We start from the raw sequence: 14,065 nt of genomic DNA, 5'->3' as shown, positions 1-14,065 counted from the left end.
ACAGAGAGAAAGGCTTTGAAAGTTTTCAGTGGGATCTGCACCAGCTGGAAAAGTAAGCTGAAAAATGGCAGACGGAATTTAATGCAGACAGCTGCGAGGAGTTGCACTTTGCCAGGGTAAGTCTTATAAAGTGAGCAGTAGGGCACAGAGCAGTGTGGGAGAACAGAGGGATCAGGGAATACAGATCCATAATTCCTTGTGTCACAGGTAGATAGTCTCATAATGAATGCTTTCGGTACATTGGTCTTCATAAATCAATGTATTGAGTGCAAGGAGTCGGGATGTTATTGTATAAGATGGTGGCAAGGCCTAATTTGGACTATTGTGTCCAGCTCTGATCACCTACCAACAGGAAAGATGTAAATAAGATTAAAAGAGTGCAGAGAAAAATTTACATGGATGTTGCCAGGACTTAAGGACCTCAGTTATGAGGAAATATTGGGTAGCTTAGGACTATATTCCTCGGAAAGTAGAAGAGTGAGAGGAGCTTTGATAGATGTATGCAAAATTATGAGGAGAGTAGATAGGCTAAAAGCAAGCTGTTTCTTTTTTCCCCAATGAGGTTGATTTAGCCTACAACTGGAGGTCATGGGTTAAGGGTGAAAGGTGAAATGTTTAAGGGGGAACATGAGAGAGGGCTTCTTCACTCTTGAGGGCAATGAGAGTGTGGAATGAGCTGCCAGTGCAAGTAGTGGATGCAGGGTTGATTTCAACATTTAAGAGCAACTTGGATAGGTATGTGAACAGTAGGGGTATGGAGGACCATGGTCCAGGTGCAGGCTGATGGGATTAGACAGATCAATAGTTCAGCACACTAGATGGGCCGAAGGGCCTTGTTCTGCGCTGTAATATTCTGTGAATCTAAATAAATAGATAGATAGACAGATAGATAAATAATACTGTGAACATGAGTTGTAGAGTTCTTGACAGTGAGTCCATTGGTTGTGTTCAATGCTTAATTCAGTGTTGATGTGAGTAAAATTATCCATGGTGGTTCAAGAGCCTGATGGTTGAAGAGTAATAACTATTCCTGAACCTAGTGCTACGGTACAAGGATGTTCTGCACAGGAGCCTCGAGGAAGCTGACATTGCCCCATCAACATGGGAGAATCTGGCTCAAGATCGCTCACAGTGGAGGGACGCCATCAGAAAAGGTGTGGATGCTGCTGAGAACAAGCTCATAGAGGCAACAGAGGAAAGGCACAGGAAGCACCACCACAGAGCTTCTGCCCCTGCTGCCCCTCCAGGCCTCACCTGCCAAGTATGTGGCAAGCAGTGCCGTCAAGGATCGGCCTGTACAGCCACTCCAGGACACACATATCAAACCCCACTGACTGACTGAAAGGAACCATCATCATCCTATGGGATGGTTAGCCAGAGAGAGGGGAGAGAGAGAGAGCTATGAAACCTGAGGCTGCTGTACCTCCTTCCCAAAGGCAACAGCGAGAAAAGAGGATGGCCTAGGTGGTGGAGGTCGTCATGATGGATGCTGCTTTCTTGTGGCAGCGCTCCTTGCAGATGTGCTCAACGGTGGGGAGGAGTGATAGACTGGGTTGTAACGTTGGGAGCTTCCACTTCACTCGCCAATGATTACTGACTGTGGTTTCTTTTTTTTTCCCCCAGAGTCATCAGTCGAGCTCCTGGTCTTAAACTGGTCGTGGAAACCTTAATCACTTCTCTGCGACCTATTGGGAATATTGTCCTCATTTGCTGTGCTTTCTTCATCATCTTTGGAATCCTGGGAGTCCAGGTATATTGGATTTGTTAATGAGGGGGGAGCAAAGCATTTTCTTCCCCTGACTGCAGCAGCTCCAGCTCCAATCACAATCCCATACCCCGCCAACCAAGGAAAACGACCTTCCACCAGGTAGTTCAAGCTGGATTTAGAAAGAGGACAAGATATACTGTGCATCACATGCAAAAAGCTGGATGAACTCTGCAAGTCAGGCAGCATAAATGAAGGGGAATAAGCAGTCTACATTTCAGGCCAAGACCTTCATCAGGACTGGAAAGGAAAATGGAAGAAATCAGTTTGAGGAGATTGGGGGAGGGGAAGGTGGTAGGTGATAGGTGAAACCAGGTGAAGGTGAAGGGGTAAGGTGGGTAGGTGGGAGAAAGGGGATGAAGGAAGAAGCTGAGTGGTGATAGGTGGAAAAGACAAGGGTTGAAGAAGAAGGAATCTAACAGGAGAGGACAGTGGACCGAGGAAGAAAGGGGAGGAGGAGGGGAACCAGAGGGAGGTGAGGAGCAGAGAACTGGAGAAAGAATGAAGAATCAAAAACAAAAAGAGTGAAGGGCAGAGGAGGGAGTTTACTGGAAGTTGGAGAAATTGATATTGATACCATCAGGTTGGAGACTAACCAGGTTGAATATAAGATTTTGCTCCTCCAAATGTCTCTTGGCCTGATATATTGACGGCTTTTTCCCCTCCATAGATTCAGTCTGACCTATGAAGTTCCTCCAGCATTTCTGAGTGTGTCGCTCGAGATTTCCAGCATCCACAGAATCTTTGATGTTTAAGTTATATTATGTTGCACCAAGTGACAACTTACCTTCATGAAACCTCATCAAACTGCTAAATTATTTTAAAAGTACAAATTAAATCAGTTTATGGTGTGTGGAACAACTCAGCCTAACAATTAAGCTGGTTCTTTGCCACCTGATCTGATACAACCTTTTTCCTCTTGAATCTCTGGGACCCTCTTGCACAAAGAGCAGCAGATGTAGAGCCTTTGAATATTTTTAAGAAAAAAATTCTAATAAGGAAGGGAGTGGGAAGATACTAGGAGGTAAACAAAGTCCAAAGTAAATTTATTATCAAAATGCATGTATGTCACCATAAACAGTTGACCCTCCTTATCCACAGGGGATTGGTTCCAGGACCCCCCCCGCGGATACCAAAAAATGCAGATGCTCAAGTCCCTTATATAAAAGGGCATAGTATTTGCATATAACCTACGCACATCCTCCCATATACTTTAAATCATCTCTACATTACTTATAATACCTAATACAATCTAAATAGTTGTTATACTGTATTGTTTAGGGAATAATGACAACAAGAGAAAGTCAGTACACGAGACATGAGGTGAACAATGCTCAAACAATGAGTGTTGGAGAGAGAACTTTCGGGTTTTCCCAATCCGCGGTTGGTTGAATCCACGCATGCGGAACCCGCGGATATGGAGGGCCGACTGTACTACACTGAGGTTCATTTACTTGTGGGCATACTCAGTAAATCCAAGGAACATAACGGAATGATTGAAAGACTCCAGCCAACAGTTCGGACAAACAAACAGTGTGCAAAAGACAATAAACTGTGCAGACATAAAAGAGAAAAAAGAAATATTAATAATAAAAATAAATAAGCAGTAAATTCTTAGGACATGAGATGAAGAGTCCTTGAAAGTCACTCTTCATCACCTCAATTTATTTTGAGGTTACAATCAGGACTTGATCTTATTAAATGGCAGAGGAGCCTAGAAAGGTGAGGGGTTGATTCTTCCTCATAATTCATGTGTTTGTATGGTCATAAATTTTTGATAATTCCTTGGAATGTCAATTTGGAAGGGGTGGGAAAATCACTAGGAGGTCAGTACTTTTCATTTTTTTAGTTGTGTTGTAGTTTAAATTTTCATCGTGGTCTATATGTCTTGCAGCTGTTCAAAGGCAAGTTTTATCACTGTGTCGGACATGACACCAGAAACATCACCAACAAGTCCGATTGTTTCCAGGCTAACTTCAAATGGGTTCGCCGAAAATATAATTTTGATAATCTGGGACAGGTATGCCATAAACATTAACATTTAATGGAAAAATACATCAGAGAAAGCATGCTCCATATAGGGAAGCATATTGCATTAATTAATATACAGTTCACGTCCAGCAATAGGACTTAAAATTGCAAGGTAATAGGTTTGTCCATCTTGCTGGTAAATACTAGTGTGCATAATGTGAGATGTGGAATTGGTGTAGAATATGAGCTCTCAATTAATTGTTGCTCTACTCATTCAGCTACAGAAAACTAGGCAGGCAATATCATCTTCATTATCATTTACAACTAATACTGTTATCCTCAATGGAATATAATTATTTTCCAGATAATTTTGTTGGAAACGGTTGCGTTTTATCGATCAAGACTTGTACTTGTGTCACTTTTCATCTTGTTGCTGTTTCTCATATTTATATGAATGCTTGTTTTATTATAATAGTGTCAGTAACATCATACCATCTTACATAAACCATGCACCTTGCATTTTATTTCAACCTGTCAATCTTCAGGCCATGCCACTCAGGGACTTCTGTTAATACCTTATTATTTTGTGTCTGTGTGTGTTGGATTGTAACCATAGGGCACCAGAGGAACAATATTTCATTTATCTGTATATACATGTGTATGGTTAAATGACAATGAACTTGAACTTGCGTTGAAAGGCAAGAGAAATCAAAACTTCAGGAGAGATAATGTTTTCTTTTCTCTTTTGGCTGTTTTATAGGCATTGATGTCTCTCTTTGTCTTGTCCTCCAAGGATGGCTGGGTAAATATAATGTACCATGGTCTCGATGCTATAGGGATAGACAAACAGGTAATATTATTCAGAATGCCCTTATAATTATTTAACTCTATTGATAGTTTTTAAGTGCTTTATTATGTAACAAATTGCAAAAAGTTTAAAGTTACTAGAATTAATGTCATTTTTTTCTTCCTGGTACAATCAACACTATCTGATTACACAGTCATTAGCCATAAACCCAATCACTGGAACCCAAAGATTGATAACTGTAAGATAGTTGCCAAAACATAGACCAATCTCCACTTTCCAGAGGAATTTCCCTCCATGATTCCCTTGTCCATTAGTTTCTCCTGGGAGCTATCCCAGCAAGCGGAAAAAATGCTACACCTGTCTCTTCACCTCCTCCCTCACCTCCTTTCAGGGCCCCAAACAGTCCTTCCAGGTGAGGCAATGCTTCACCTGCGAATCTATTGGAGTCATCTACTGGATCCTGCGCTCCCAATGCGGATCGCTCTTCACTGGTGAGACCTGGTGTGTTTGGGGAACTGCTTTGTTGCACACCTTCGCTCCATTTGCAAAAAGCAGGATGGGAACCATAGCAGCATAGCAGTTAGCATGACACTAAGACAGCTGAGTTCCTGAGTTCAGAGTTCAAGTGAAGCACCATTCTGTAAGGGGCCTCTGTACATCATCCTCGTGGAATGTGGGAATGTCTACAGTTTCCTCCCAGTACAAAGGCATACCAGGTAGGTTAATTAGTTATTGTAAATTGGCCCATAATTATGATAGGATTAACTGGGGTTGTTCATCTCGTGGCTGAGAGGACCATCTCTGCGCTGTATCACGAGATATATAGACATCTTCCTTTCTTGCTTCTGTGGTGGCCAACCATTTTAATTCCAATCTCTATTCCCATTCCAATCCAACGCGATGGTCCATGGTCTCCTCTACGGCCATGATGAAGCCACTCTCAGGTTGGAAGAGCAACACCTCATATTCCATCTAGGCAGCCTCCAACCTGATAGCATGAACATTAATTTCCTTAGGTTCCGGTAATCTATCCCCTTCCCCCTTCCCTTTTCTTCCGTTCCCTATTCTGACTCTCCTCTCACCTCTCCTCTTCTCCTCACCTGCTTATCATCTCCCCCTGGTTCCTTTCCTTCTTCCTGTTTTCCCATAGTCCACTCTCCTCTCCTATAAGATTCCTTCTTCTCCAGCCCTTTACCTTTTCCAGCTATCACCTTACTGCTTCATACTTCCTTCCCCACACTCCTGGCTTCAACAATCATCTTCCAGCTTGAACACCTTCCCCTCCCTCCACCTTCTTATTCTGGTGTCTTCCCCCCTCCCTTTCCAGTCTTGATGAAGGATCTCGACCTAAATCACCAACTGCTTATTCATTTCCAGAGATGTTGCCCGCCTGCTGAGTTCCTTCAGCATTTTGTGTGTGTTGGTCAGTCGTAGGTGAACAATAGAGAGTTGTACGTCAAAGCGTGCAATTAATGTGGAGGGAACGGTGGTACAACTCATAGCGTCCACTGCCTTAAAGTAGCAGCAACCCAAAACTCACCCGGTCTTCATGTCCTGTCTGTGAGGAGACAGCACTGGTCCATCCACGAGCTCAGCCGGTCTTCATGTCCTGTCTGTGAGAAACAGCACTGGTCCATCCACGAGCTCAGCCGGTCTTCATGTCCTGTCTGTGTGGGGACAGCACTGGTCCATCCACGAGCTCACCCGGTCTTCATGTCCTGTCTGTGAGAAACAGCACTGGTCCATCCACGAGCTCACCCGGTCTTCATGTCCTGTCTGTGAGAAACAGCACTGGTCCATCCACAAGCTCACCCGGTCTTCATGTCCTGTCTGTGTGGGGACAGCACTGGTCCATCCACGAGCTCAGCCGGTCTTCATGTCCTGTCTGTGAGGAGACAGCACTGGTCCATCCACGAGCTCACCCGGTCTTCATGTCCTGTCTGTGTGGAGACAGCACTGGTCCATCCACGAGCTCACCCGCTCTTCATGTCCTGTCTGTGTGGGGACAGCACTGGTCCATCCACGAGCTCACCCGGTCTTCATGTCCTGTCTGTGTGGAGACAGCACTGGTTTGGAACTGCTGAGCCGGTCTTCATGTCCTGTCTGTGTGGGGACAGCACTGGTCCATCCACGAGCTCACCCGGTCTTCATGTCCTGTCTGTGAGAAACAGCACTGGTCCATCCACGAGCTCACCCGCTCTTCATGTCCTGTCTGTGTGGGGACAGCACTGGTCCATCCACGAGCTCACCCGCTCTTCATGTCCTGTCTGTGTGGGGACAGCACTGGTCCATCCACGAGCTCACCCGGTCTTCATGTCCTGTCTGTGAGGAGACAGCACTGGTCCATCCACGAGCTCACCCGGTCTACATGTCCTGTCTGTGTGGGGACAGCACTGGTCCATCCACGAGCTCACCCGGTCTTCACGTCCTGTCTGTGAGGAGACAGCACTGGTCCATCCACGAGCTCACCCGGTCTTCATGTCCTGTCTGTGAGGAGACAGCACTGGTCCATCCACGAGCACACCCGGTCTTCATGTCCTGTCTGTGAGAAACAGCACTGGTCCATCCACGAGCTCACCCGGTCTTCATGTCCTGTCTGTGTGGGGACAGCACTGGTCCATCCACGAGCTCACCCGGTCTTCATGTCCTGTCTGTGAGAAACAGCACTGGTCCATCCACGAGCTCACCCGGTCTTCATGTCCTGTCTGTGTGGAGACAGCACTGGTCCATCCACGAGCTCACCCGGTCTTCACGTCCTGTCTGTGAGGAGACAGCACTGGTCCATCCACGAGCTCACCCGGTCTTCATGTCCTGTCTGTGTGGGGACAGCACTGGTCCATCCACGAGCTCACCCGGTCTTCACGTCCTGTCTGTGAGGAGACAGCACTGGTCCATCCACGAGCTCACCCGGTCTTCATGTCCTGTCTGTGAGGAGACAGCACTGGTCCATCCACGAGCTCACCCGGTCTTCATGTCCTGTCTGTGTGGGGACAGCACTGGTCCATCCACGAGCTCAGCCGGTCTTCATGTCCTGTCTGTGAGGGGACAGCACTGGTCCATCCACGAGCTCACCCGGTCTTCATGTCCTGTCTGTGTGGGGACAGCACTGGTCCATCCACGAGCTCACCCGCTCTTCATGTCCTGTCTGTGAGGGGACAGCACTGGTCCATCCACGAGCTCACCCGGTCTTCATGTCCTGTCTGTGTGGGGACAGCACTGGTCCATCCACGAGCTCACCCGGTCTTCATGTCCTGTCTGTGTGGGGACAGCACTGGTCCATCCACGAGCTCACCCGGTCTTCATGTCCTGTCTGTGAGGAGACAGCACTGGTCCATCCACGAGCTCACCCGGTCTTCATGTCCTGTCTGTGAGGAGACAGCACTGGTCCATCCACGAGCTCACCCGGTCTTCATGTCCTGTCTGTGTGGGGACAGCACTGGTCCATCCACGAGCTCACCCGGTCTTCATGTCCTGTCTGTGAGGAGACAGCACTGGTCCATCCACGAGCTCACCCGGTCTTCATGTCCTGTCTGTGTGGGGACAGCACTGGTCCATCCACGAGCTCACCCGGTCTTCATGTCCTGTCTGTGTGGGGACAGCACTAGTCCATCCACGAGCTCACCCGGTCTTCACGTCCTGTCTGTGAGAAACAGCACTGGTCCATCCACGAGCTCACCCGGTCTTCATGTACTGTCTGTGAGGAGACAGCACTGGTCCATCCACGAGCTCACCCGGTCTTCATGTCCTGTCTGTGTGGGGACAGCACTGGTCCATCCACGAGCTCACCCGGTCTTCATGTCCTGTCTGTGTGGGGACAGCACTGGTCCATCCACGAGCTCACCCGGTCTTCATGTCCTGTCTGTGAGGAGACAGCACTGGTCCATCCACGAGCTCAGCCGGTCTTCATGTCCTGTCTGTGAGAAACAGCACTGGTCCATCCACGAGCTCACCCGGTCTTCACGTCCTGTCTGTGTGGGGACAGCACTGGTCCATCCACGAGCTCACCCGCTCTTCATGTCCTGTATGTGAGAAACAGCACTGGTCCATCCACGAGCTCACCCGGTCTTCATCTCCTGTCTGTGTGGGGACAGCACTGGTCCATCCACGAGCTCACCCGGTCTTCATGTCCTGTCTGTGAGGAGACAGCACTGGTCCATCCACGTGCTCACCCGGTCTTCATGTCCTGTCTGTGAGAAACAGCACTGGTCCATCCACGAGCTCACCCGGTCTTCATGTCCTGTCTGTGAGGAGACAGCACTGGTCCATCCACGAGCTCACCCGGTCTTCATGTCCTGTCTGTGAGAAACAGCACTGGTCCATCCACGAGCTCACCCGGTCTTCATGTCCTGTCTGTGTGGGGACAGCACTGGTCCATCCACGAGCTCACCCGGTCTTCATGTCCTGTCTGTGTGGGGACAGCACTGGTCCATCCACGAGCTCACCCGGTCTTCATGTCCTGTCTGTGTGGGGACAGCACTGGTCCATCCACGAGCTCACCCACTCTTCATGTCCTGTCTGTGTGGGGACAGCACTGGTCCATCCACGAGCTCAGCCGGTCTTCATGTCCTGTCTGTGAGAAACAGCACTGGTCCATCCACGAGCTCACCCGGTCTTCATGTCCTGTCTGTGAGGAGACAGCACTGGTCCATCCACGAGCTCACCCGGTCTTCATGTCCTGTCTGTGTGGGGACAGCACTGGTCCATCCACGAGCTCACCCGCTCTTCATGTCCTGTCTGTGAGGAGACAGCACTGGTCCATCCACGAGCTCACCCGGTCTTCATGTCCTGTCTGTGAGAAACAGCACTGGTCCATCCACGAGCTCACCCGGTCTTCATGTCCTGTCTGTGAGAAACAGCACTGGTCCATCCACGAGCTCACCCGGTCTTCATGTCCTGTCTGTGAGGAGACAGCACTGGTCCATCCACGAGCTCACCCGGTCTTCATGTCCTGTCTGTGAGAAACAGCACTGGTCCATCCACGAGCTCACCCGGTCTTCATGTCCTGTCTGTGTGGGGACAGCACTGGTCCATCCACGAGCTCACCCGGTCTTCATGTCCTGTCTGTGTGGGGACAGCACTGGTCCACCCACGAGCTCACCCGGTCCTCACGTCCTGTCTGTGTGGGGACAGCACTGGTCCATCTACGAGCTCACCCGGTCTTCATGTCCTGTCTGTGAGGAGACAGCACTGGTCCATCCACGAGCTCACCCGGTCTTCATGTCCTGTCTGTGTGGGGACAGCACTGGTCCATCCACGAGCTCACCCGGTCTTCATGTTCTGTCTGTGAGAAACAGCACTGGTCCATCCACGAGCTCACCCGGTCTTCATGTCCTGTCTGTGAGAAACAGCACTGGTCCATCCACGAGCTCACCCGGTCTTCATGTCCTGTCTGTGAGAAACAGCACTGGTCCATCCACGAGCTCACCCGGTCTTCATGTCCTGTCTGTGAGAAACAGCACTGGTCCATCCACGAGCTCACCCGGTCTTCATGTCCTGTCTGTGAGAAACAGCACTGGTCCATCCACGAGCTCACCCGGTCTTCATGTCCTGTCTGTGAGAAACAGCACTGGTCCATCCACGAGCTCACCCGGTCTTCATGTCCTGTCTGTGAGAAACAGCACTGGTCCATCCACGAGCTCACCCGGTCTTCATGTCCTGTCTGTGTGGGGACAGCACTGGTCCATCCACGAGCTCACCCGGTCTTCATGTCCTGTCTGTGTGGGGACAGCACTGGTCCATCCACGAGCTCAGCCGGTCTTCATGTCCTGTCTGTGAGAAACAGCACTGGTCCATCCACGAGCTCACCCGGTCTTCATGTCCTGTCTGTGTGGGGACCGCACTGGTCCATCCATGAGCTCACCCGGTCTTCATGTCCTGTCTGTGAGAAACAGCACTGGTCCATCCACGAGCTCACCCGGTCTTCATGTCCTGTCTGTGAGGGGACAGCACTGGTCCATCCACGAGCTCACCTGGTCTTCACGTCCTGTCTGTGTGGGGACAGCACTGGTCCATCCACGAGCTCACCCGGTCTTCATGTCCTGTCTGTGAGGGGACAGCACTGGTCCATCCACGAGCTCACCCGGTCTTCATGTCCTGTCTGTGTGGGGACAGCACTGGTCCATCCACGAGCTCACCCGGTCTTCATGTCCTGTCTGTGTGGGGACAGCACTGGTCCATCCACGAGCTCACCCGGTCTTCATGTCCTGTCTGTGTGGAGACAGCACTGGTCCATCCACGAGCTCACCCGGTCTTCACGTCCTGTCTGTGTGGGGACAGCACTGGTCCATCCACGAGCTCACCCGCTCTTCATGTCCTGTCTGTGTGGGGACAGCACTAGTCCATCCACGAGCTCACCCGGTCTTCACGTCCTGTCTGTGAGAAACAGCACTGGTCCATCCACGAGCTCACCCGGTCTTCATGTCCTGTCTGTGAGGAGACAGCACTGGTCCATCCACGAGCTCACCCGGTCTTCATGTCCTGTCTGTGTGGGGACAGCACTGGTCCATCCACGAGCTCACCCGGTCTTCATGTCCTGTCTGTGTGGGGACAGCACTGGTCCATCCACGAGCTCACCCGGTCTTCATGTCCTGTCTGTGAGGAGACAGCACTGGTCCATCCACGAGCTCAGCCGGTCTTCATGTCTTGTCTGTGAGAAACAGCACTGGTCCATCCACGAGCTCACCCGGTCTTCACGTCCTGTCTGTGTGGGGACAGCACTGGTCCATCCACGAGCTCACCCGCTCTTCATGTCCTGTATGTGAGAAACAGCACTGGTCCATCCACGAGCTCACCCGGTCTTCATCTCCTGTCTGTGTGGGGACAGCACTGGTCCATCCACGAGCTCACCCGGTCTTCATGTCCTGTCTGTGAGGAGACAGCACTGGTCCATCCACGAGCTCACCCGGTCTTCATGTCCTGTCTGTGTGGGGACAGCACTGGTCCATCCACGAGCTCACCCGGTCTTCATGTCCTGTCTGTGAGGAGACAGCACTGGTCCATCCACGAGCTCACCCGCTCTTCATGTCCTGTCTGTGAGGAGACAGCACTGGTCCATCCACGAGCTCACCCGGTCTTCATGTCCTGTCTGTGAGAAACAGCACTGGTCCATCCACGAGCTCACCCGGTCTTCATGTCCTGTCTGTGAGAAACAGCACTGGTCCATCCACGAGCTCACCCGGTCTTCATGTCCTGTCTGTGAGGAGACAGCACTGGTCCATCCACGAGCTCACCCGGTCTTCATGTCCTGTCTGTGAGAAACAGCACTGGTCCATCCACGAGCTCACCCGGTCTTCATGTCCTGTCTGTGTGGGGACAGCACTGGTCCATCCACGAGCTCACCCGGTCTTCATGTCCTGTCTGTGTGGGGACAGCACTGGTCCATCCACGAGCTCACCCGGTCTTCACGTCCTGTCTGTGTGGGGACAGCACTGGTCCATCCACGAGCTCACCCGGTCTTCATGTCCTGTCTGTGAGGAGACAGCACTGGTCCATCCACGAGCTCACCCGGTCTTCATGTCCTGTCTGTGAGAAACAGCACTGGTCCATCCACGAGCTCACCCGGTCTTCATGTCCTGTCTGTGAGAAACAGCACTGGTCCATCCACGAGCTCACCCGGTCTTCATGTCCTGTCTGTGAGGAACAGCACTGGTCCATCCACGAGCTCACCCAGTCTTCATGTCCTGTCTGTGAGAAACAGCACTGGTCCATCCACGAGCTCACCCGGTCTTCATGTCCTGTCTGTGAGAAACAGCACTGGTCCATCCACGAGCTCACCCGGTCTTCATGTCCTGTCTGTGAGAAACAGCACTGGTCCATCCACGAGCTCACCCGGTCTTCATGTCCTGTCTGTGAGAAACAGCACTGGTCCATCCACGAGCTCACCCGGTCTTCATGTCCTGTCTGTGAGAAACAGCACTGGTCCATCCACGAGCTCACCCGGTCTTCATGTCCTGTCTGTGAGAAACAGCACTGGTCCATCCACGAGCTCACCCGGTCTTCATGTCCTGTCTGTGTGGGGACAGCACTGGTCCATCCACGAGCTCACCCGGTCTTCATGTCCTGTCTGTGTGGGGACAGCACTGGTCCATCCACGAGCTCAGCCGGTCTTCATGTCCTGTCTGTGAGAAACAGCACTGGTCCATCCACGAGCTCACCCGGTCTTCATGTCCTGTCTGTGTGGGGACCGCACTGGTCCATCCATGAGCTCACCCGGTCTTCATGTCCTGTCTGTGAGAAACAGCACTGGTCCATCCACGAGCTCGCCCGGTCTTCATGTCCTGTCTGTGAGCGGACAGCACTGGTCCATCCACGAGCTCACCTGGTCTTCACGTCCTGTCTGTGTGGGGACAGCACTGGTCCATCCACGAGCTCACCCGGTCTTCATGTCCTGTCTGTGAGGGGACAGCACTGGTCCATCCACGAGCTCACCCGGTCTTCATGTCCTGTCTGTGTGGGGACAGCACTGGTCCATCCACGAGCTCACCCGGTCTTCATGTCCTGTCTGTGTGGGGACAGCACTGGTCCATCCACGAGCTCACCCGGTCTTCACGTCCTGTCTGTGTGGGGACAGCACTGGTCCATCCACGAGCTCACCCGGTCTTCATGTCCTGTCTGTGAGGAGACAGCACTGGTCCATCCACGAGCTCACCCGGTCTTCATGTCCTGTCTGTGAGAAACAGCACTGGTCCATCCACGAGCTCACCCGGTCTTCATGTCCTGTCTGTGAGAAACAGCACTGGTCCATCCACGAGCTCACCCGGTCTTCATGTCCTGTCTGTGAGGAACAGCACTGGTCCATCCACGAGCTCACCCAGTCTTCATGTCCTGTCTGTGAGAAACAGCACTGGTCCATCCACGAGCTCACCCGGTCTTCATGTCCTGTCTGTGAGAAACAGCACTGGTCCATCCACGAGCTCACCCGGTCTTCATGTCCTGTCTGTGAGAAACAGCACTGGTCCATCCACGAGCTCACCCGGTCTTCATGTCCTGTCTGTGAGAAACAGCACTGGTCCATCCACGAGCTCACCCGGTCTTCATGTCCTGTCTGTGAGAAACAGCACTGGTCCATCCACGAGCTCACCCGGTCTTCATGTCCTGTCTGTGAGAAACAGCACTGGTCCATCCACGAGCTCACCCGGTCTTCATGTCCTGTCTGTGTGGGGACAGCACTGGTCCATCCACGAGCTCACCCGGTCTTCATGTCCTGTCTGTGTGGGGACAGCACTGGTCCATCCACGAGCTCAGCCGGTCTTCATGTCCTGTCTGTGAGAAACAGCACTGGTCCATCCACGAGCTCACCCGGTCTTCATGTCCTGTCTGTGTGGGGACCGCACTGGTCCATCCATGAGCTCACCCGGTCTTCATGTCCTGTCTGTGAGAAACAGCACTGGTCCATCCACGAGCTCGCCCGGTCTTCATGTCCTGTCTGTGAGCGGACAGCACTGGTCCATCCACGAGCTCACCTGGTCTTCACGTCCTGTCTGTGTGGGGACAGCACTGGTCCATCCACGAGCTCACCCGGT

The 14,065-nt window shown here is 51.4% G+C and overlaps 1 protein-coding gene across 1 annotated transcript in view; it reads left to right on the top strand.

Annotated features, from left to right (window-relative positions):
• Nucleotides 1–14,065, top strand: part of cacna1ha (calcium channel, voltage-dependent, T type, alpha 1H subunit a) — a 348,995-nt gene that overhangs the window by 252,718 nt on the left and 82,212 nt on the right. The window contains exons 20-22 of the mRNA XM_059979077.1: nucleotides 1,624–1,750; nucleotides 3,660–3,785; nucleotides 4,497–4,586. Coding sequence (XP_059835060.1) covers nucleotides 1,624–1,750; nucleotides 3,660–3,785; nucleotides 4,497–4,586 — 343 coding nt within the window. The remainder of the gene's footprint in view (nucleotides 1–1,623; nucleotides 1,751–3,659; nucleotides 3,786–4,496; nucleotides 4,587–14,065) is intronic.

Source organism: Hypanus sabinus, chromosome 9 (genome assembly GCF_030144855.1).
Source record: "Hypanus sabinus isolate sHypSab1 chromosome 9, sHypSab1.hap1, whole genome shotgun sequence".
Lineage (NCBI taxonomy): Eukaryota > Metazoa > Chordata > Chondrichthyes > Myliobatiformes > Dasyatidae > Hypanus > Hypanus sabinus.
Note: the sequence above shows the minus strand (reverse complement) of the source record. Positions and strands in the feature narration are given on the sequence as shown.